The 23,622-nt window shown below is 37.8% G+C and overlaps 1 protein-coding gene and 1 non-coding gene across 13 annotated transcripts in view; one reads left to right on the top strand and one right to left on the bottom strand.

Annotated features, from left to right (window-relative positions):
• Nucleotides 1–23,622, bottom strand: part of PLEKHA5 (pleckstrin homology domain containing A5) — a 237,264-nt gene that overhangs the window by 156,827 nt on the left and 56,815 nt on the right. The window contains exon 4 of one of the 12 annotated variants that reach the window (XM_059935399.1): nt 21,935–22,155. The exons of the other annotated variants lie outside the window; for them this stretch is intronic. Coding sequence (XP_059791382.1) covers nt 22,116–22,155 — 40 coding nt within the window. The 3' untranslated portion in view covers nt 21,935–22,115. Of the gene's footprint in view, nt 1–21,934; nt 22,156–23,622 lie in introns of those variants that run through there. 12 annotated transcript variants of the gene reach the window in all.
• LOC132373894 (U6 spliceosomal RNA) lies at nt 1,849–1,955 on the top strand. The gene has a single exon (XR_009505550.1). It is a non-coding gene; the product is annotated as a U6 spliceosomal RNA (small nuclear RNA).

Here is a 23,622-nt window from a genome sequence, read left to right as displayed (position 1 = left end):
TGAAGGAGCAAGGCAAAAACCCACCAGACCAAACAAATGAAGAAGAAACAGGAAGACTACCTGAAAAAGAACTCAGAGTAATGATAGTAAAGATGATCCAAAATCTTGGAAATAGAATGGAGAAAATGTAAGAAACGTTTTAACAAGGACCTAGAAGAAATAAAGAGCAAACAAAAAATGATGAACAACACAAAAAAGGAAATTAAAAATTCTCTAGAAGGAATCAGTAGCAGAACAACTGAGGCAGAAAAATGGATTAGTGACCTGGAAGATAAAATAGTGGAAATAACTACCGCAGAGCAGAAAAAAGAAATAAGAATGAAAAGAACTGAGGACAGTCTCAGAGACCTCTGGGACAACATTAAATGCACTAACATTCGAATTATAAGGGTCCCAGAAGAAAAATAGAAAAAGAAAGGGTCTGAGAAAATATTTGAAGAGATTATAGTTGAAAACTTCCCTAACTTGGGAAAGGAAATAGTCAATCAAGTCCAGGAAGTGCAGAGAATCCCATATGGGATAAATCCAAGGAGAAACACACCAAGACTCATATTAATCAAACTATCAAAAATTAAAAACAAAGAAAAAATATTAAAAGCAGCAAGGGAAATACAACGAATAACATACAAGGGAATCCCCACAAGGTTAACAGCTGATCTTTCAGCAGAAACTCTGCAAACCAGAAGGGAGTGGCAGGACATATTTAAAGTGATGAAAGGGAAAAACCTACAATCAAGATTACTCTACCAGCAAGGATCTCATTCAGATTCGACACAGAAATTCAAACCTTTAGAGACAAGCAAAAGCTAATAAGAGAATTCAGCACCACCAAACCAGCTTTACAACAAATGCTAAAGGAACTTCCCTAGGCAGGAAACACAAGAGAAGGAAAAGACCTACAAAAACAAACCCAAAACAATTAAGAAAATGGTCATAGGAACATACATGTCGATAATTACCTTACATGTAAATGGATTAAATGCTCCAACCAAAAGACACAGACTGGCTGAATGGATACAAAAACAAGACCTGTATATATGTTGTCCACAAGAGACCCACTTCAGACCTAGGGACACATACAGACTGAAAGTGACAGGACTGGAAAAGATATTCCCTGCAAATGGAAATCAAAAGAAAGCTGGAGCAGCAACACTCACATCAGACAAAATAGACTTTAAAAGACTATTAAAAAAGACAAAGAAGGACACTACATAATGATCAAGGGCTCAATGCAAGAAGAAGATATAACAATTGTAAATATTTATGCACCCAACATAGGAGCACCTCAATACGTAAGACAAATGCTAACAGCCATAAAAGGGGAAATCGACAGTAACACAATAATAGTGGGGGACTTTAACACCCCACTTTCACCAATGGACAGATCATCTAAAATGAAAATAAATAAGGAAACACAAGCTTTAAATGACACATTAGACCAGATGGACTTAATTGATATTTATAGGACAGTCCATCCAAAAACCACAGCATACACTTTCTTCTCAAGTGCACATGGAACATTCTCCAGGATAGATCATATCTTGGGTCACAAATCAAGCCTTGGTAAATTTAAGAAAAGTGAAATCATATCATGTATCTTTTCCAACCACGATGCTCTGAGACTAGATATCAATTACAGGAAAAAAACTGTAAAAAATACAAACATATGGAGGCTAAACAGTATGCTACTAAATAACCAAGAGATCCCTGAAGAAATCAAAGAAGAAATAAAAAAATACCTACAAATGACAATGAAAACACGATGACCCAAAACCTATGGGATGCAGCAAAAGCAGTTCTAAGAGGGAAGTTCACAGCAATATAATCCTACCTCAAGAAACAAGAAAAGTGCTCGCCTCGGCAGCACATACACTAAAATTGGAATGATATAGAGAAGATTAGCATGGCCCCTGTGCAAGGATGACACGCAAATTCATAAAGCGTTCCACATTTTTGATATATGGAAAATGTAAGAATTTAATATAGTCCCTTGATAATGTTTATTAAAAACTAATAGTAAAGTCAAGTATAAAGATTCCTTTACAAGTATATGATTGTTTTATTAAAAAAAAAAGTTAAAAAAAGAAAAAGAAAAAAGAAACAGGAAAAATCTCAAAAAATAACCTAAACTTACACCTAAAGCAATTAGAGAAAGAACAAAAAAACCCCAAAGTTAGCAGAAGGAAAGAAATCATAAAGATAAGATCAGAAATAAATGAAAAAGAAATGAAGGAAACAATAGCAAAGATCAATAAAACTAAAAGCTGGTTCTCTGAGAAGATAAACAAACTTGATAAACCTTTAGCCAGACTCATCAAGAAAAAAAGGGAGAAGACTCAAATCAACAGAATTAGAAATGAAAAAGGAGAAGTAACAACTGACACTGCAGAAATACAAAGGATCTTCAGAGACTACTACAAGCAACTGTATGCCAATAAAATGGACAACCTGGAAGAAATGGACAAATTCTTAGAAAAGTACAACCTTCCAAGACTGAACCAGGAAGAAACAGAAAATATAAACAGACCAATCACAAGCACTGAAATTGAAACTCTGATTAAAAATCTAACAAACTAAAGCCCAGGACCAGATGGCTTCACAGGTGAATTCTATCCAACAGTTACAGTAAAGCCAACACCTATCCTTCTCAAACTCTTCCAAAACATAGCAGAGGGAGGAACACCCCCAAACTCATTCTAGGAGGCCACCATCACCCTGATACCAAAACCAGACAAAGATGTCACAGAAAAAAAAAAAAAAAACTACAGGCCAATATCACTGATGAACATAGATGTAAAAATCCTCAACAAAATACTAGCAAACAGAATCCAACAACACATTAAAAGGATCATACACCATGATCAAGTGGCATTTATCCCAGGGATGCAAGGATTCTTCAATATATGCAAATCAATCAATGTGATACAATATGGTCAATGAAATAAATTCTAAAGGAAATAATCTCAATGTATAATATATTATCATCTATCCTTTTGCCGCTGGGGATTACAAACTTATTAATATATTAATTTCATGAGTCATATATGCAAAATAAGACCTTAAAGATAAACAAACATTATAGGCTATTATAGTTATTCCATGGAAACATGTATTCTAGGTTGGCTATTACCATAAGCATCAATAAAATTGCATAGCTAGAAATATCATTTCTAATATGATTTATTTCTATAATGGTATTGAAACCATGACATGAAAACCAGATCAACAGAATTCTAATATTTTTAAATTGTTTATATCCCCCCATATTTTCCTTTCCCATCCATTTACAATGCTGAAAGTAGCATTGTTGTACTTTCAAAATGAACATACCAACCTGAAAAGAGATTTTACTTATGAAAACATGTATTAAGGTGGGATGGAAAACGGGGAGGAAAATTACTTGGGGGGAAGGTAGCAGAGAGGAGTGGCAACTTTAATCTTCCTTTCTAATTTTACTTCAAAGACCCGATGTTCTTAATACTAAACTAAGATTCTGTTCTAGACACTTTACTCTCAGCTCTGCTCACACCCGTGCTTAGTAACCTAGCAATGTTTAAACCTGCATATGCATGAGGTGGCCACACTTTCCTTATGACCCGATCATCTGTATTTCTGCCATTTTTCATCACAACCTTGTTGAGGCTAGCAGCGTTCTGACAGACTGTAGACCCAAAAAGGTGCTCACTGCTCCAATTAAAATATGTAAGCAATTTGACAAAGAACCTTTGAGAAACAAGCAGCCATCACTAAGCATCCTCTCTGCAGAAATACTTCTCACCACTGAGTGGCACAGAAACAGAAACAGATCACAGATTTAAAAAATGAAAATGTTTGTCTCACGTTCGTAAAAATTTGTTCTCATGAGACTCATTTCTAAGTGCTCCGTTTAAAAGCATTAGCTTGGGAGCACTGAGAACTTATCGGCATTCTCCCAGGGGAATAAAGAATGAACTTAAAGTGAAGATGAGCTGGTCTAATTTTTCAACCCCTTATTTCACTCTAAAATACTTCCATTTGAAGATTTACTAGTGTCTTCTTCGTATGGGCCCAAATTCCCTGACAGAGGCTCACAAACATGGGGTTGTAACACGTGGTGGCCCCCAGTGATTCTCACCTCCTGGTAGTCAAGCCCTACGCAGTCCTCTTGCCTCACCTGTAAGGTGAGGTCACTGAAGACACTGAGGCCTCCCTCTTGTTCTCTCTTGAATCGCTCACTCGGGGGGAAGCCAAGCACCATGACCTAAAGAGCTGTGGCCTCCCACCGATCAGGATGGACTTGGAAGCATATCCTAGCCTTAGCCAAGCGTTCAGGCGACTACAGCCCTGACCAACATCTTGACCGCATTCCCCTAAGAGACGGAGCCAGACCACCCAGCTAGGTCACTTCCGTAATTCCTGACTCTCAGAAACTCTGAGATATTAAATGCTTACTGTGTTAAGCTGCTAAGTCTCAACGTAGAGAGAACTAAGGTACGATACTTCTTTATTTTTCATCCATCACATGTACAACCAATTTGAAGCTCAGGAGGCCTAGAAATGTTAGATGCAGATAGGAAAACACTTTGCAACCCAAATATGGAGGCAGAAAGTCAGATCTAGACACATCGAAGACCTCACATGTATAAACTGTTGCTACTGAAGCCCAGAATGCTGCTACACCAGACAAGGCACCATTAGAGTACTGATAAAGGCTGTCATACAGAAGATGCTCTTTACATGACTGGCCAATCAGTGAATGAATAAACGCAGCAGGAATGAAAGAAATGGATGATGCCAAGGCTGATGAAGAGTCATAGCACACAGATCTTTATAATCACTTGTTTGCAATGTTTCTTTCAACCACCAGAGGGCAGGAATGGCATTGTTCTTCTTTGACCCACTAGCATTTGCAATGCCTAAAGCATGTAGAAGGAAAAGAAAATATAAAGTCTGCACAAATGGAGGGACAGAAGAAGGGAGGATGCTTGTTCGTAAGTGGGAAGAGATTAAGTCTGACTATAATGTCTCAAAAAGCTTCTTGGAGTGTGAGCTGCATTAGAGTACAGGACTTCATATACTGTTAATTAGTGCTAATTCATAAATTACATAATTTAATACTAAATCATAAATGGTATTTTAGATAGAGAATAAAATAAAAAAGCATGGAGGCTGAGAACATCAGACCAATATCAAGGAACACATGACCAGAGCATAGGGAATGTGGTCTGGGACTCAATTTTAATCTAACCTTTTTACTCTTACTCGTTTTCTTCTACGTACTAACTAGAAATTAGTTGGTATTATTCTCTTATGAAATGTCTCTTTCTACAGAAAAGAAGAAATTTAGTATACTGAATTCAGGCACATTCTCAGCTCTCCACAGGTGATTATAATCCAACTTTTTTGTTCTATGTAACCCAAACAAGCATCAGTGTGTGCCTGGGAGAAGCTCCATCCATGGCACGTGCAGTGCCCAGAAAGAAATAATTACCCTCTCTGTGGCCTGCCTCACTAACTCAACCCAGAGGGCAGATGTCACAATGCCCTTGGAAATCTTTTTATCAAAGCAAGTACTTTCCAACTGCCCTAGTATTTTTAATGTTGCCTTCTAGTAAATAGTTTTTATTGAATTAAATTTTAAAATATCCATCATTTTCAACTGAATTGGAAGCCTACTCCTAATTACAAAATTAGCAAAACCATTTTCCTTTTCCTTCAAGTTACTTAGCTAGAGTCAGGGACGACTTCATATTTTATTTTATGTGGCCTTTGGCAAGTTATGTTGCTTTTATGGTTTATGGTCTTGATTCCTAGATCTAAGATTTATGGTTGGCAAGAATATTTATAAGCCTATAGAGACAGATAACGAATAAAATGGAATCCCAACATTTCCAAAAGGATATCCTTACTGAAAGAAGCTGAAGGAGATAAATGTGTTAACCCTCAATTAATCTAAAAGGCATTAATAAAAATGTCCCATTCCCCTCATCTACAATAAAAAAACAAAATGTTACACGTATGTTTGTAATAAAGATCAAACTGTCCCAAGAATGACCATTATAAATTTGTTAATGATAAAAATACTGAATCTACATTTGTGGGGCAAATCTTACTGATAATAATTGAACAGAGTAAAGCATTTAATTCTGTTCAGTGGGCCTCTACTCATCTGTAAACCCCTGAATCGTTTGCAGGATTTAAAATACGTAAGTACATAGTATTCTTCAGAGGAATGAGAGACTCTCTGAGCCTCAAATGACAGAAAACCCAATTCAAAAGAACCTAAACAAAAGAAGGGAAGTTTATTGGCTTAAAAAACTGAAAAGTCCAGGAATCGATCCAGAGACTCAACTCACACGATAAAGGGGTGTGTGTCTGTCTCAGCTCCACACCCCGCTCCCTCCCCGAGTCTCCTGTCCCATGAAGACAGCTCTTGGCTTACACCTTTACAGCTTCAAATCCAACCAAAGAGATTCTTTTCCTCCAGAGTTTCAGGAAAGTCGCAGGGTCAAGTCTCACTGGTCCAGTCACATCACGTGCACATTCCTAGGGTCAGGTGTGCATCAAATACAGGACAAGACCAGGCCTGAGAGCGAGCAGGGAGTTATTTCCCAAGGAAAATACGGGTTAGATTGTCAGGAGAAAGAGGACGATGGGCAGGGAACAAAATAAAGGGACGCCGTCGACGTCCGTACACGGCTTCAAAGAGGCCCCTGGATGCCCTCTCCAAAGTCAAGAACCAGTGTAAAAAAAAAGGCTTAGAGAAGAACATGCACATTTCTAAAACGCAACCTGAAATCTAAGCCTGCACGACACTGACTGGCGGCCTAACCACAGCCGGTGCCTTCCTCGCCCTCCTCCACGTAGGGGCGCTGCACTCCCTCCGCAGACGCCCCGCCACCTCTTCCCGAAGCACCGGTCTGGCTTCTGACTCTGGGGTTCCAGGAACCTCTCTGACTTTCTCAGGCATTCACTCCCCAGTTTCCTCCCCTCTTTTTCTACCTTATTCTGTCACTAATCTATCTTTTCTGTCACTTCTATTCAAATGAGTCTCAAATATTCACCTCCGGACCAAAAAAAAAAAAAAATCCTTAAAAAAATTCCACTCCCACATTGTACAAAACCAAATATACACCTCAGAACCTAAGTACCGCGCCCCAAATACCCAAAACAAACATCTCCCCTCTAAAACCCAGCCCTTCCTCCCTCTCAGTTATCTGTGTGAGAAATACTCTGATCACTTGTGCTTCAGGATTCAGCTCAAACATCACATCTTCCTTCCGTGAAGCCGTCCCTCCCCGCTCCTGCCCAGGCTGGGGTACGTGCTTTTGGGGCACCCCGCCCGCTGTCACAGTATTTATCCCATTTCACCGTAATGACTGGTGTGCTTCCTGAGTTCCCACCCCAGACTATAAACCAACAGCAAGGGCACAGCTGTGTCTTACATCTGTATCCAACAGGCTAAGCAGAGCGGCTGGTACATAGAAGGCTCCCAATGAATGTTTAATGAAAGGGAGAGAAAAGTTGAACTCTTATTAAAGATCTACACTTTTCCTGGTTTAAAATATTTACGACTTGCTAAAAAGGATTGTCAGAAGAAAAAAAAAAAGTTCGGCTTTACTATTCCAACAGTCTGTGTCTTGGTAAGGTCTAGGCAAAAGACCACTACCAAAATTTATAAAACAAAAAGTCAGGGAACAGAAACAGAATTAAGGTGAAAAGCCACTACTGTCTTCTTTCCTTTTTTCTTAGTAATCCCCTAGCTTAAAAAAATAATAATGTTGGTAGATATTAAACACTAGGATACTGTTTTTTTTTCTCTCCGAGGGACTAATATGAACAGTCCATCGATAGGCCGAAGATGTGCTCGCTGCTGAGGCCGTAACAAATCCTTCCTTGTAGGTACCAAGCAGCTCAGATGGCCTTCTGAGGCAGACAGAGCTGACTGGGAACTCCATCCTTTCAACCCGAAGCCCCTGCTTCTTGGTGATGTTCCTCCTATCTTTAAAAGTGTCTTTAATGCTTATGACATGAATTTTGGCCTGAGAATACATTATTTTCTAGTTTTTGTGGCACTGAATGCATTGCTTAATGTCTCTGAGCCTAAAATGTCCTCATCTTTAAAATGGGACTAATAATACGTGTCTCACAGGGACGTTGACGAGCGTAAGTGAAGGAGAAGCCCCTGCAGCACAGCTGGTGCCCACAGTAAGGGCTGTGATGATGGTGATCGCAGCACTGGCTGGCAGTCACAGGGGACACTAAGGTCGGCTGGCTCACTAGGCTGACGCCCCTACCCCCTTCCAGAGTCACTTGACCGCAGCTTTCTTGACTCTACTCCAGGGAGGTATTCTTCATCCTCATCTTGCTATATGTATATTTTAAAACTAATTCATGCCTTCTCATGGCTTTTAAACTTGTGCACAATTTTAAACAAACTTGCCCTTTGGACTCATTCATGGTGGTTTCTCCCCTTTTTAATCTCCAAGTCAATCAAGTTTTGATGACATCTATTTTCATTAGTGTTTTTTAAACTTTAATAAGCAAGTTCCCTGTTTCATTGCTGTTCAGAAACTTAACTTTCAAAAGAAGTCGTAAACGTGTTTTATCTACGGTGAGATGACAAGAGCTTTATGACGGGGGCCCTTTAATATAATCCTCAACATTACTCTGTCTTTGGTTTTCTTCTTAGAATATTCACATCAACACGAAGCAACTGCAGTCTGTACTGTTTTTAGTACCATCACACATAACCTGAGAAACCTTATCCTACTCAACTCACCCTAGCCCTTGACAGCCAGCACTACAAATAAAAAAGTTATGCATGCTACATCTGATATTTTACTTACAGGTGTTGGATTGTGTGGTCTATCTAACCTTTCTATTTATTTATTTTTGGTTTTGGGGTTTGTTTTTAAGACAAAATATTTCTGGTATTTTATTTCCTCTTCATTACTTGGATTTTGATGGAGATGCAAAGTGACACTGATTCAATGTAAAGTAGGCGTAAGAAGGAGGAGAAGAAGAGTCCGGCTAATTCCACTTCATCTTGCTATGGACAGAGTACTCGAATTAGGATAAAAGTAAATTTCAACCGCTATTACTAATTATAAGCAAAACTACAAATCACGTACACATGTATTTCTTAAAACTACCCTGTACCACAGAAATTGTCATTCATTTTAAAGTTTCCGTATACAAAAATTTTGCAAGAAACTGAAGCTTTTTCCTTTTGGGGAAAGATCAACCTGTAAGAATACAACACAATCAAAACATTAAAAATGTCAGAACTATTTCTCTCACTGGCAATAATAACAGAAAGTAAGTAACAGCTTGGATGGAGAAAAACAAATCTGCTTCACAGCTCAAACTCCAGAAATGTAAAGAAAAAGTGCCCTCATCTGGCCAAACAAAAAACTCTTAACATTTTAGGTGCTCATATTAATGCCTGTTCAAGTGTAATTTACAGGGCTTTAATTGGTGTATAAATAAATCTGAAGATTTAAAAAAATAAGTAGCAAGCCAACAGTATAAAATTTTTTCTGCTTTTTACAAATATAACTATTTGCTGTTCAAAAACAACTATTTAAACCATAAAATATAAAGCAAGTTATATAATATGTAGTCTCTCCCCAACCAGATATATTAGAAATGTATTAGGAAGAAAATAAATTGTTACCAGTCCTCTTATTTGCAAATCATTAATAATAAAATGGCACACATAACTTTACATTCTGATGACAAGGCTGATTAATGACCGCCATATGCTATTATCTGGAAAAAAATATCTTTGCACAACTTAAGAGTTCAGAATTTTCCTTCCTGAGTACTTCTAAAAACTAACATGCCACCTCAAGTTAAACTACTTATAGTATCAGATTGACATCTCTGCCAAACAGATCCAGTAGAGCCGCAAATGAAAATAAAGCTTTCAGCATTGCTGTGACACTAACGTTACCCATGAAATGCTAGCGGCGAGTAATCCTGTCATTAACAGTAATGATGATGACAACAATAATAATAATAGTACTAGAAATTGCTTAAATGGTAGCAATTTGCAGGCACAGTGGCACTGCAGGGGTAACAGGGTACTTCCTCCCCAGAAATCCACGTCCTGATCACCAGAACCCGCCATTCGGTTACCCCACTACCTTACATGGCAAAAGGGACTTTGCAGACGTGATTAAAATGGGGAGACAAGATGGAGAGATTGTTCTGGAGTAGCCGGGTGGCCCGATGGAATCCCCAGGGCCCTTAAACATGGAAGAGGGAGGCAGAAGAGTCGGGGGTGGGGGTGGGACCATGCAAGAAGCCTGGGAGAGATGCAACACTGCTGGCTAATTTTTACAACAGTAAAGTGTGTCTAATTTTTACAACAGCAACAGAAAACTAATACACTGAGCTAAACTCAGTTACTCCTCATGCTAGTGAGGTGGTACTACTACTAATCCTACTTTAGCAGAAGGAACTTGAGACTTAAAAAGACAGACCAATTAACTTGTCTGGGGTCACACAGCTAAATAATCTTCAGGCTTGGGTTTGGTTCAGCATCACGCAAGGATGATGTCCATCTAGATCATTGCCTTCAATCTGTAAGCACAGTACTAGGGGCCTCTAGGTGCCGAATGGGCTCCACGCATTTCTCCCACCCTCACTCCCAGTGACATCTTCCTCCCACTTACTGTGTGTTGTTTGAAACTATTTACATCATCACTCTCCCTGTTCAACCAACCTTTGACTCATTCTATCTTCTACCTTCAGCATCCACTGTGACCACGCTGAAGCAGAACAAATCCCTTGGATAAAAATAATACTCTAACTCACAACCTATTATCAGCTTCAGTCACGTAATGTCCCACTTGAAAGCTTTCAGTTCTCCAGAATATAATCAAGTAAAACCTAAGTTCCTTTTTAAGAATCTGACTTTAGGAATCCTTTCCGGATCTCAAAAAGATCCCATCTTACCTTTCCATCTTGCACTACTGCCTCAAAACAATACAAGACCCATTCAAATGCAGTCTTAGGGCCCATATTTTGCCACTGTCTCACTTCCATATCCTTTGTTGTTCCATGATATTCATCTAGACTGTGCATCTATCAAAAACCATGCCCCCCCCCCCCACAAAAAAGTAGTACACCAGCCACAAAGTCCTAAAAAATTTTGCTTGTACCAGTCATCAGTCCCTGCCTTGCCCAGCTCCATTTGGCTTTGGATACTAACAATCCACTTAGGCTAAAGGAAGTGGTATGTCATCTCTTAGGTCAGACACCCTGGGTCCGAATCCTGGCTCTACCACCTCCCAGTCTTGTGATTCAGGGCAGTTGTTCACTTCTCTGGACTAAGTTTCCTTAACTGAAAAGTGGGGAACATAACAGTACCCTCCTCATAGGGCCGTTTCAAGGATTAAATGGTACAAGTAGCTGGCAGCGTAGCTGGTATATAGAGTCTTGATTTTTACTGCAGTTGCCTTCAAGAAGTGGCTTCCTCCTTCAATCTTAGTTCACTTGGCCGACACAAGTGATACGGCTAATCATTACCTTCCCTTCTCCCAGAAGGTTGGACCTTGTGACCTATTCCGCAGTGCCAAGCGATGCCTCTATTTCCACCAGATGGACCCCAACTCCCAACCCCCGGTACTGCAATACAGAGATCACCACGAAGCAGTACCTCCTTTTACCATCTTTCCCTTTTCCCCTCCTGACCGATCCCCCCCGCTCCCAGATCAGATCCTTAACATATTTTCTTAAGCACCATTTTATTTATCCACTTAAATATTATGACTTTAACAACTGACGGTACATGAGTTAACCCTTCTAGCACTGGCTTCTCCAGTAAACAAACCCCTTTTCCAACTGCTGTATCAATGAAAAAAGTCAACGTGCTGTTATTGTTGTTACTGATATATGTTCTATTCACCTACACACCTATATTATCTTATTTACCTACAGGTTTCTTGAGAGCAAGGACTGTGTAGTAATCATCTTTGAATTCCTCCAGATCTAAACACACTCAGTTTTACTGATTAAGCTAATGGATGAAATGAGTCACATCTGACCCACAGTTGCGTGACCAGTCAGCAAAAATATCTTTCTGTTTACCACCCCTGCCCCAACCACTGGTACCAAAACACGAACCCAGGCAAATTTATCCTTGCTTGTAATTATAAATGCCTGATGCCATTTCACTTTTCTCAGGTTTCTAGTGACAGTTCTTTACACGACCTTACCTTAACTATCTTAGATTAATGTACTAACCTGTTCCATGCAACACATTTTAAAATACCAAAATAATAATCAACATAGCCACATTCATGCTTTCCAGCATTTCCACTTTTAATTATAGTGAGTCACTGTACCTTAAGCCTTCAGAGTCTATACTTCAGTTCTATGAAATTACTATGCTTCATTCAACCAGAGATTTCAAACTTCTTTAAAAGGTAACACAGTACTACTGTTCTACTTCATTTACTCACATGCCTCCCCTTTAACCTCAGCTTAGTGCTGAATTTAACTTGCTTGATAATCTAAGCCTAGCTCAAGTCTAACTCATGCCAGTGTTGGTCTGTAGCTATCAGCTGTTCTGCCATCTTCTATTTGGTTATGTTTAGTTCTGGGCATCTCAGGTAAGGAATGAAATTATTTCTTGGAGAGGGAGGTATTCTTTTTAATCTGATATTTTCCAGAATATTAAAGAACTAAACTGATTTTTTTTTTCTTTTTACAATTACTACAAGGTAACTATAAGATTTCTTTCAACTATGTGCCTTTCCATGTTTCACACACAGAACTTTATAACAGTGGCTCGGAAGCCTGGCTGTGCACCGTAATCATCTGAGGGGTTCTTGAAAAGTAGACCCCCAGGCTCCACACCAGAGGGGTCTGACTTGGTTGGTCTCTGATGAGCCCAAGTTTGAATGCTGTTGCGGATATTTGTTGAGGAACCAGTGAATAAGAAGCACAGCCTGCAGAACCTTTCTTCTCTTTAAAAGAAAAGACTATATTTCAAAGATCTATATAAATATAGATATATATTTTAAAATATGTATATTGCATCCAGTCATTTAATTTAAAAATCTCACGTAACCAATATATTTTACATCATCAATGTACTGCATGTATCTTTGAAAATATAATTGCAATAATCACTGTCAAATTTTTTTCCCCAACTGATCAGTCTTTATATTGGTGAGTTCCTAAAACAAACTTCCAGGTGTAAAAATTTCTTGCACATCAAAATGCAATAACACAATACACATTCTAAATACCTTTAATCCTCGGTATCTGGACCAATTGTTTCCTGTCTGCGTGCTGCCAATTTAAAACCCACTTGCTGGATCAGTCTACAGAACAAATCCCCCTGTGTTGTATTATTTTTGTGTGTGAAATACCCCAGATTAGTACGCCTCAGCCCAGAGAATGACGCCCCTCGTGGGCTGATGGAGGAGCTTTCTGCTGGGCCTGCATAACAGTCTTGAGAATGAAAATGCCCTTGACTACTGTCAAATGACCTAGTCTTTCAGAGTAAAAATTTAAATCCCAAGGGTGATTTAAAAATCTATATTCAGCTGTTAAGCCCTTTTGGACTCAAATAGCAGACACACATAATAAATCTCAAAGCTGACAGTTTGAGATTTGCTTACTACCTCTGGCACTCCCAAGCTCTAAAAAAAATCACTGGTATACTGCACTCTGGTACGAAGCATAAAACTAAGTATAACATTAATTATATAGGAGAGGAGGGAGGCTCTGAAAGACTTTTGCTTAAATAAATGCCATTTTTTCATATAAATTTATCAGGTTACCTTCTACCTCATTCTATTTTTTTTTTCTGTATCTCTTTAACAAAAAGAAAGTTATATTACTATTCTGTTACAAATAAGAGGTTAAATCTCAACTACCCTGAAATTAACTTACTTGTTAACTACTGGAAAAGCCCATTTTCCCCCCATGCACCAGGGAAAAACCTGTATCCCACAAATCTATATTTAACTAACACTTCATTCTTTTGCAATTCCAATTGTTTTTCAGGCTCCCCTCCAGTCTTTAGCAATATCCATAAATTTATAAAATTGTGATCCCAGAGTATCACACTTGTTTCTTCTGTTTCAATACAAATAATATTGTTATGCCAAGGTCTTTAACAATAATGCATGGAATCAAAAAAAAAAAAAAAGAAAAAGGAATGGAAAAGTATTCAAGAATAGTTATAAGAGTCAATTTCACACTTAAAAAAACTGTACCCCCAAAACTGATTTCCCAGTGCCAAGGAATTAAATGCCTTGCTTTAAAATGTAATGTAATCATTAGTCATAAGAAGAGTCATAAGAATTTCTCAAAGAGGCAATGTGTGTTTGCAATTAAAACAACACAAAGATAAGATTTTCCCTGCTTTCTCCAGAGCATTTGGTTTCTATTCCCAAACAGAATAAACCAAGTAAGTAAGATATACATGGCTTCCTAGATTTCAACTAATTAGACTAACATACCACCACTCACTATAAATAATTCTACTTCTTCTTCTTTTCTCCTTTTTAAAGAAAGCAATTAACAGACATCATCACATGATAGCCCACACCTCCTCTGTAGAGATGAAGAAACTAACACCCAGTGAGAGAGATGGGAAGTGAAATGGAGGAAGCCGAAGTTCTACCACTTTCTGCTCAGGACAGATGCACGTCCACCAGGAAAACCCTGTCGCTATCTCACCAAACAGAGGTGAGCAGCCTGCATACCACCTCTGTGCACATCAGCACCATCTGTTTCACTACATGGATTTTGTAACTTCAACCATGAAAATTAAGAATAAAATTAACCACCCCCTTGGAAAGCGTGGTCAAGCATCCTACCGCACAGCCTATTTCATGGAAGCCCCACGGTTGCAATCCGTCTCTCAGGTCTTTTTTTTTTTAATTTCATATTGGAATATAGTTGATTTACAATGCTATGTTAGTTTCAGGTGTACAGCAAAGTGATTCAGTTATATATTCTTTTTCAGATTCTTTTCCCATTTATGTTATTACAGAATATTTAGTAGAGTTCCCTGTGCTAATACAGTAGGTCCTTGTTGATTATCTATTTTATATATAGTGGTGTGTATATGTTAATCCCAAACTCCTAATTTATCCCTCCCCCTGCACCTTTCCCCTTTGATAACCATAAGTTTGTTTTCTAAGTCTGTGAGTCTGTTTCTGTTTTGTAAATAAGTTCATTTGTATCATTTTTTTAGATTCCACATATAAGCAATATCATATGATATTTGTCTTTCTCTGACTTACTTCACCTAGTACGATAATCTCTAGATTCATCCATGTGGCTGCAAATGGCACTATTTCATTCTTTTTTATGGCTGAGTAATATTCCATTGTATATATGTACCACATCTTCTTTATTCATTCATCTGTCGATGGGCATTTAGGTTGCTTCCATATCTCGGCTATTGTAAACACTGCTGCAATGAACATGTATCTTTTGGAATTATGGTTTTCTCCAGATATATGCCCAGGACTGGGACAGCTGGATCATATGGTAGCTCTATTTTTAGTTTTTTTAAGGAACCTCCATACTGTTCTCCATAGTGGCTGTACCAGTTTACATTCCCACCAACAGTGCAAGAGGGTTCCCTTTTCTCCACACCCTCTCCAGCATTTGTTATTTGTAGACTTTTTAATGATGGCTGTTCTGACTGATGTGAGGTGGTACCTCACTGTAGTTTTGATTTGCATTTCTCTAATAATTAGCGATGTTCAGCATCTTTTCATGTGCTTTTTGGCCATCTGTATGTCTTCTTTGGAGAAATGTCTATTTAGATCTTCTGCCCATTTTTTGATTGGGTTGTTTGTTTTCTCTAGGTCTTGATTCCCCTGTTTTTCTAGAAATTGAGTATGCTGGCCTAGAATTCAAAAATCCCTGAATATGTCTTTAACTAATGATGAGATTAGTTTGACATTTCATCTCTCTCTCTGCAGCTTTCACCTGGGGAATAATGAATTCTGAACAAAATGGAAGGTACGAGTGAAAATCAAACCAACATCTGTGTTACACTTTTATAAACATGTGTTTTGCTAGCAGTTCTTCCTCCACTTCTTTCATGTCACAGATGCACAAAGGAAACGATAATACTTGAGCAGCACACAGGAGTAACGGACCAAGGGGACTGCTAGAGTGGGGGCTGGGGGTTGGTTCCAGCCCTGAAGGCTGCGGGGGAGGGTGGGGTGCGGTGCTCAGTGGCCTCTGAAACCTGATCACTGCAGACCAGGAGCAGCAGAAGCTGCGAACTGGAGTACGGAAACGATGGGGACACCATCACAGGCTCAACTCCATAATGAATGATCTGCTCATTTTCAAAGCTAGGACCATATATACCTCTAGAGTTAACTCCCAAAGGTATGCACACAGAAACTGATCATCCGTGCTGCCTAAATCATAGAAAATTAACAATGGCAGCAAGTACTCCTACCACAGGAAAGACAAATCAAACATTTTTGAGTAGGAAAATCATTTATTATGAATTATCCTTCAAATTACAAATTTACCTATAAATTATAACTATAGAAGTACACAGAGGTCATAGTACAGGTCTGATTATTCTCAGCTATAAATTGGAAATGAGATATGGAGGGAACCACCACTTGGGTGTCCCAGAGTTCAAAGAGGCTCCAGATCTACTCTTGGTGTGCTTTAAAATCATTATTACTGATCATTTAAGCAATATTTCCAAAAGACGAGTGCAGAACTTCTTCCTGAGGGACAGCATGCGCTGTGAGTGTATGGATGGATTGGAGTGGGAGCTGATGGGCTTTGACACTGGGGCTTCAAAACAAAGCTCATCTACATGACAACTGCTGAGCTCCCCTCACCCTTAGTTTCCTTTTCTATCAAACAGAGGCAATGTCTAGATATAATACAATAGGAAACCTGGTTTCTACCATGCATGTCTGGTACTCAAATGCACTCAAAAAGCACTATTTTAACCACTGATACTATTTTGTATGCATACCTTATCTGTGTTCAGTATTTGTAAAGACAACGTAACATTCCGTCTTATCTCACGGTTTGGTCAACGGGAGTCAATTGCTAGACATTTGTATTAACAGTCATTTTCTACTATTATGAAGATTTAAAATTTTTATTTCTTTAGCACCTAGACCCAGAAATGGAATTACAGAGTCAAAGAATAAAATTACCTCTATGACTTTTGATATATGTACTTCTTAGAAACCTCTTCCTGAATGAAGACTGGGGTATAGGACATGATTGGGGTAGAATTCTACTGATTTTGAAACTTTTCTGGTTGACTCTCAATAACTTTAATTAAATGCTGGAACTAAATATGCTTTTTCTTTAAGAGAAATTAACTTATAAAGAAATCAAGAAGAAGTTTTTCAAAATTACTTCAAAATAAGGGAAGATTTCCTCACTTGCAGTTAATAAGCAAAATCATTTTAACAATGAACACACCTTACTGTTTAAAAAAATTTAACAAAAACAACATATGTGTAGAGAGTACACACATACACATATATATATATATATATTTCACAAAGTACAGAAAGATTTAAAGTGAAAAGGGAAGTCTCCTCTGCTCTATCCTCAATATTCCTCATCAAAACCCAATAAAACCCAGAAGACATACATTATTACTAACATTTTCATTTGTATCTTACCAGAATTTCTAAATAGAAAGAACATAAATATGTATATCTTTATTAGTATACAAACATCTCTAAAACATCCTTGTTTTTTCCTCTTAATAAATCTTGGATTTCAACACACACTGATCTACTGCTACATATATTTTCTATTATTTTCTACGGTTCTATAATTTATATAACTAGTTCATTATTAAAAGATACTTGAGCAATTACCAGTTTTTGCTTTTTTTTGATCTGTGTAAGTGTATAAAAACAAAACTTCAATAACCATCTTTGCATATCATTATAAACTATATGAAAACTTTAACTTCATACTATTACTATTATATTTGTAGGACAAAGTTGCAGCCATAGAATTTACAGATCAAAGGTTATGAGCATTTTATATTTGACTATTCCCACAGGTAGTAAAAGAGAATGACTATTTCCCTATGCCTTCACTAATATGAGGCATTACCACACTTAATTCTTGGCCAATCTGATAGGTGAATAAGATAGCTCATTCCAGCTGGCGTTGTTTTAGTGGCTATCTGTATTTGTTTTAGTGTGAGTTGACTTTCACTGTTCCCATCTTTTACCCACATTTTCTACTAGTCTGCTCATTATTTTCTTACTGGGAATCAAATATTTTACAGTGCTACATATTCAAGGTCACTCGATAACATTTCTCTCATTACAAAAATAATTATGAAAATTGGCTGTAGTTTTCTTGTCATTTGAATTGCTCGTTAAGAATTTTTGTACTTACTCCTGTCCAAGTCCAACAGAAATAACCACATGTAGATTTGTTTTTATATGTATAAATCTATTGTAAAGATCAATAAAAATGCAACCAAGTGGCACTCTAGTGTGGAAGGAACTAACAGGGACACAGCATCATGCAGCAGAACAGCCAAGAGGCCAGGGTCCATCTAATTCCGGTCTCAGCTCTGCTCCAATAAGCTAAATAACCCATAGGTGTCACCTCAGCCTCAAAGAATCAGCTCCTCATTCAATAAAATGAAAAAGTTGGGCAGAATGATCCCTAAGACTGCTTCCAGGTATAAATCCCATAAATCTAAGAGCTTTCAACATTTTCTTCACAGATTCATAGAACCATGAAATACCTATAGAAGGACATAATGAAATAACTTGATCATTACAGAGTAAAAAATAAATAATAAATATAAATAATAAAAAATATGTGTATTTAAAAAAATAAAACTAAATCATAACAAGATTATCAACATTGTAATATCTCATTTCCTAGACGTTTCATTTTTTTTAAAGTACTCAATATGTTAGGAACTTGCGAAAACACACATATACTAAATATATTCAAAGCATTAACTTAACCATCTTCAAATTTTCTCTATAATCATTTTATGAGTAGTTTAGCAGGAATAAAAAATAAGCCTATTTAAGAGCCCACTGCTATTAAAAGCTTCTTGTTGCTGGAACAATATCATGCCACTCACTGGCATCTATGTTATTTTAATTTTTTCAACTGTTGTTTTAAATGAGATATATCACATTTAACTAGACTTGTATTTGACTTTATGTTCCTACCCATAAAATCAATTGAGATTTGTGATCGAGTTTTCATGTTTCCACTCATAAAATTATTAAACACAAATCACCTTTCTCCCATTTGAATAATTATTTCAGGACTATGATGCCTATGCTTATTCATTTTATAGTTTTAAAAACTGTGTTTAAAAAAAAGTCTCAAACACAAATTCTACGTAGGTGGAAAATCATTGCTATAGCAACAGTAGCTTCAGTTTATGAGAATCGAACTGTGAAAAATGCACATTTCCAACACTTGAAACTTAACTATTTGATTTTTGATGGCTGACGGCACAGGGTGTAGCTCCTGACCTTTCTGCACTACTAACATGAATTGGATCCCAATGAGACTTGGCCAAACTCAAGCCTTAAAAGATAAAAATACATGGTGCTTCCTCTGATGAGGTGGTTAATTACTATAAATCAAACATGACACTTTAGGCCAACCCCAGGCTGTTCTCTCCTGACTCGGTTCCAGGGAGTCAAAGGGGTTAGTTAGTAGGATAGTGACAGTTTCGAATGGTGAGTGATTTGTGCATCCCGAGATCTTTTTGCTAATAAAAAGCACAAGCACCATGTCATGGCTTTGCCTGGGGGAAAAAAGCGCTGGTCCCAGCTAGAACTGGCGTCTCCACCCTCAGCTGTAGCTGGCTCCAAGAATGGAGCCAGTCTTTTTCTGAAGAACCTTTCCTTACTATTCTGATGGGCAAAGGTTGAAAATTAGCAACAAAAAGAAATTAAAACAGTATTTTCCCATAAACAGATGGCACAATTTTGTGTGCCTGAGTCTATATAAATAAGAAAGGAAAATCAGGAGCGATTTTCCTTACAAAAAAAAAAAAAAAAGATCTTCCCATTCTATTGCCCAGGTGCAAAACACAGTCCCGGCACAAGGGCGACAATCACTACCACTAACTTAAGAACCCAACAGCACACGACTGACCCACTGAATATGGTAGAGAATATAGTATTCATGTTATCACAAAGAGCATCTCCTGTGTTTTCTTCTAGAAGTTTTATGGTTTTAAAAATTAGATCTATGATCCATTTGGATTTTTATATAAAGCATAAGATACGGGGTTGAAGTTCTCTCTCTCTCTTTTTTTTGCATATGAATGTCCTGTGATCCCAGCACTGCTTGTTAAAAAGACTAACCTTTCTTCACTGCAATACCTTTGCACCTTTGTAAAGATAAATAAATAAATTGACCATATTTCTATGGGTCTCCTTCTAGACTATTTTACCCCACTGCTATATTATTATTGTATAGACTTTCCCTGAGGTCACACTGTCTTGATTACTGTGGCTTTAGAGTAAGTCTTGAAAACAAATAGTATGAGTCCTCTTACTTTGTTCTTTTAAAACATTTTTCTGGCTTAAATTAAATAAATATATAAATAAATCCACATAAATTTCAGAAGAGCTAATTCAGCTGTCTTACATAGGGTAAATCTATACTTACAAGCAGCTATTCTTAAAGGGTGTTGTTGGAACTCACAGCCAATATCAAGTGTTTCTTTATACTCATATTAAAAAAAATATTAAAATCTTCCCAGGTGCAGTTAAAGGAGCTGATCGTCTCCATGATTCCCAGACCTTTTATCAAAGTCTGTGACAGAATTTAAATGCTCACCCCCTCAACTGATTTCTTCTTAATAATCTCCGTTTGGGGGGACATAAGTTGGCATTACAGTTCTCAAGCTATAAAAAAAAAAAGCTGTTTTTCTCTAGCACCTCCCCACCCCCGCCCCATTAAGTCAAGCCAGGCTGTTTGGGGTTTCTCTCTGGAGTAGGGGAAAGAAAGAGACTAGGAGAAATATCTCTATCTCTACTGTAGCTATGATTCTCATTTTACATCTTAAACTGCAGAAAAATTTTCACTTAAGATTTTATGAACTTTGTGCAATTGTCTTATTGGCCAAATCCCCAAAGACAGTCAGAAATTAGTAACAGTAACAGATGACAACTATAAACAGGAGTTTTACAGCTGTGGTTTTTGAAGCATATGAGTTGTGGCACAGTCATCCTCACAAGTAATTCAACTACCCTCCCAGCCAGGCTGCTCACTTTTAACTGAAGTATACGAGGAAAGACAGTCAAGTTTCAAAAAATCATGTGGACTCCAAAACTGAAGGATGATAAATTACCTATAAAATAATTACAGGGAGAATTCAGTCATATTTTGTGCAGAAATTTATTGATCTCCATTAACTGGGTTGAAATGCCCAACAACAAAACCTTAGATAATCATAGTCACTGATGCCCTTTTTTTCCCCCTTACAGTTTGTTTACAGGGAAAAAAAAAACCACTCTAAACACAGAGTGTAAATATGATCAATCAAAACTTAAAACACAAAAGAAAGCCATTAAATTATTCACTGAATGTCTTTAAGGCCAGGTTGAAAATGAACCTCTATAAATAAAACACCATCCCACCTACCACAAGTCAGATGGGTGATCCATATTCCACTCCAGAGGTTAAGAAGAAACCTTTCCAATTGAGGAGTGTGACTCTTCAATTTACGACCCGAGTTTCCCACAATTTAATTAGGCTAAAGTCAAGGACCAAGATAAAAATGGCGTCATTAAGATTCTTCTGAATTGCTGCCTTACCAGTGTCCCTCATACAATTAAACGTTTTTACCTCACTCATTCTTATACTTCCAACTTTTTTGTTTAGAAACAAAATACTCGCAGAAACTTCAATACCCAAGTATAGGTTTGGTACAGGGTTTATTTTTTAATTTAAGGGGGGGAAAAAGAAACATTCCAGATAAGCCAAGCACAAAAAGATTTTTTTTTGATCATACAGCAAAGGTCACACACTTGTGTTTTACCAATAAATGAAAACTAGCAAGAGATGGAGTTCACTGGGATCAGGGTTTCTACCTGACCTTGTTTGACATTTTAATGCAGGATTTATATGCAGGCTACTTCCTAGAGTGGTTCACGCAGGGCTAGGGCTTGCTGGGCAGCTCTAGAACAGACAGAACACACACAATCAACAATGCATAGTAAATACTGATAAAATATTCATTTCTTTTGCATATTGCTTTCTCTCTACACATGGTGCTTAACATTCATGTCTTATCTCACACTGCTGCGTGAGGAATGAGAAGAGAATGAACGACAGTTTATAAAAAAGAGTGGACTCTGGTGAGGAGTGTTGATAATGGGGAGGCTATGCATGTGTAGGGGCAGGGGGCATATGGGAAATCTCCTTCCTCTTTATTTCGCTGTGAACCTAAAATTGCTCTAGAAAATAGAGCAGAGAAAAAGGTACACAAAGTAGAAGAACTGCAGGTTATCAGTAATGGCCCGACAGATGCCCAGTCCAAGCTCTGTCTAAGAGACTGTGACCCAATTAAATCTTAACCTGGTTTTCACCTAGCCCTTTCACGGGAGCCACCGGTGATCCTGTGGGATGCAGAAGACAGGTCTGGGAAACCCTAATTGTATAAACACATGCAAGGTCACAAAAAGGACTCGCTAATGGGTTCTTCAATTTATATATTTCCTGGATGTATATATTTTTTTAAATTGAATGAAAGATGCTTTAAATTCTATAGTGCTTTACACTTTTTAAAAGTTTCACACAAATGATTTCATATAATCCCATAATAACCCTTTTCTCCCCCACTACCCCTATATTGCCCCTCCCCCCTTCCCTCTCCCCCCGGTTGGTAACCACTGGTTTGTTCTCTGTGTCTGTGGGTCTGCTTCTTTTTTGTTTTATTCACTAGTTTGTTATGTTTTTAGATTCCACATGTAAGTGCCATCACACAGCATTTGACTTTCTCTGTCTGACTTCACGTAGCATAATGCCCTCCAAGTCCTGGAAGGGCATACATTCTGTTTCACATTTTAATGTTTATGAAATTGGGTTCATCTTAGATTCAATGTTTGAATTTAATATAGTAGTTTGTTTTTTTCCCTAGAAAAGTAGGTATTAAACCACTGGCCAATCTTTCAATGTGTCTCAGAAGTCAATGTGAAACTCGAGTCTACCACTGCTAGACAGAGGAAGTCAACTCAGCACTGTCATACGAATCACTGTACACTGGATGGGTAAAGGCCAGAAGGTGTTTGAGACCCTTCCAGTACTGGACAGGAAGAGAGGGCTCTGATTCTCTTCCATGTAGTATCAGCGGAAACCAACTAGGCAAGCAACACTAACGCCATTCATTAGTGGTGGCTTTAGTTTACAAACACTTCCCCCCACCCTTTTTTTTTTTTTTTTAACTTGATAATCTTTAAATAGACCTTCACTTAGGTCCAAAGATAAAGCTGAAAATTGGTCTAAGTTAACCATTGGGTCTAAACTAGCTGTATGACATCAGCCAAGCTGCTAAACCCATTATGGATAACCCAATTTTTCTTTAAGTGTAAAAAGAAGAGAAAGATGACACATACTTTCTAGGACTAATATCAGGATAAAATAAAC

This window comes from Balaenoptera ricei, chromosome 10, assembly GCF_028023285.1.
Source record: "Balaenoptera ricei isolate mBalRic1 chromosome 10, mBalRic1.hap2, whole genome shotgun sequence".
Lineage (NCBI taxonomy): Eukaryota > Metazoa > Chordata > Mammalia > Artiodactyla > Balaenopteridae > Balaenoptera > Balaenoptera ricei.
Note: the sequence above shows the minus strand (reverse complement) of the source record. Positions and strands in the feature narration are given on the sequence as shown.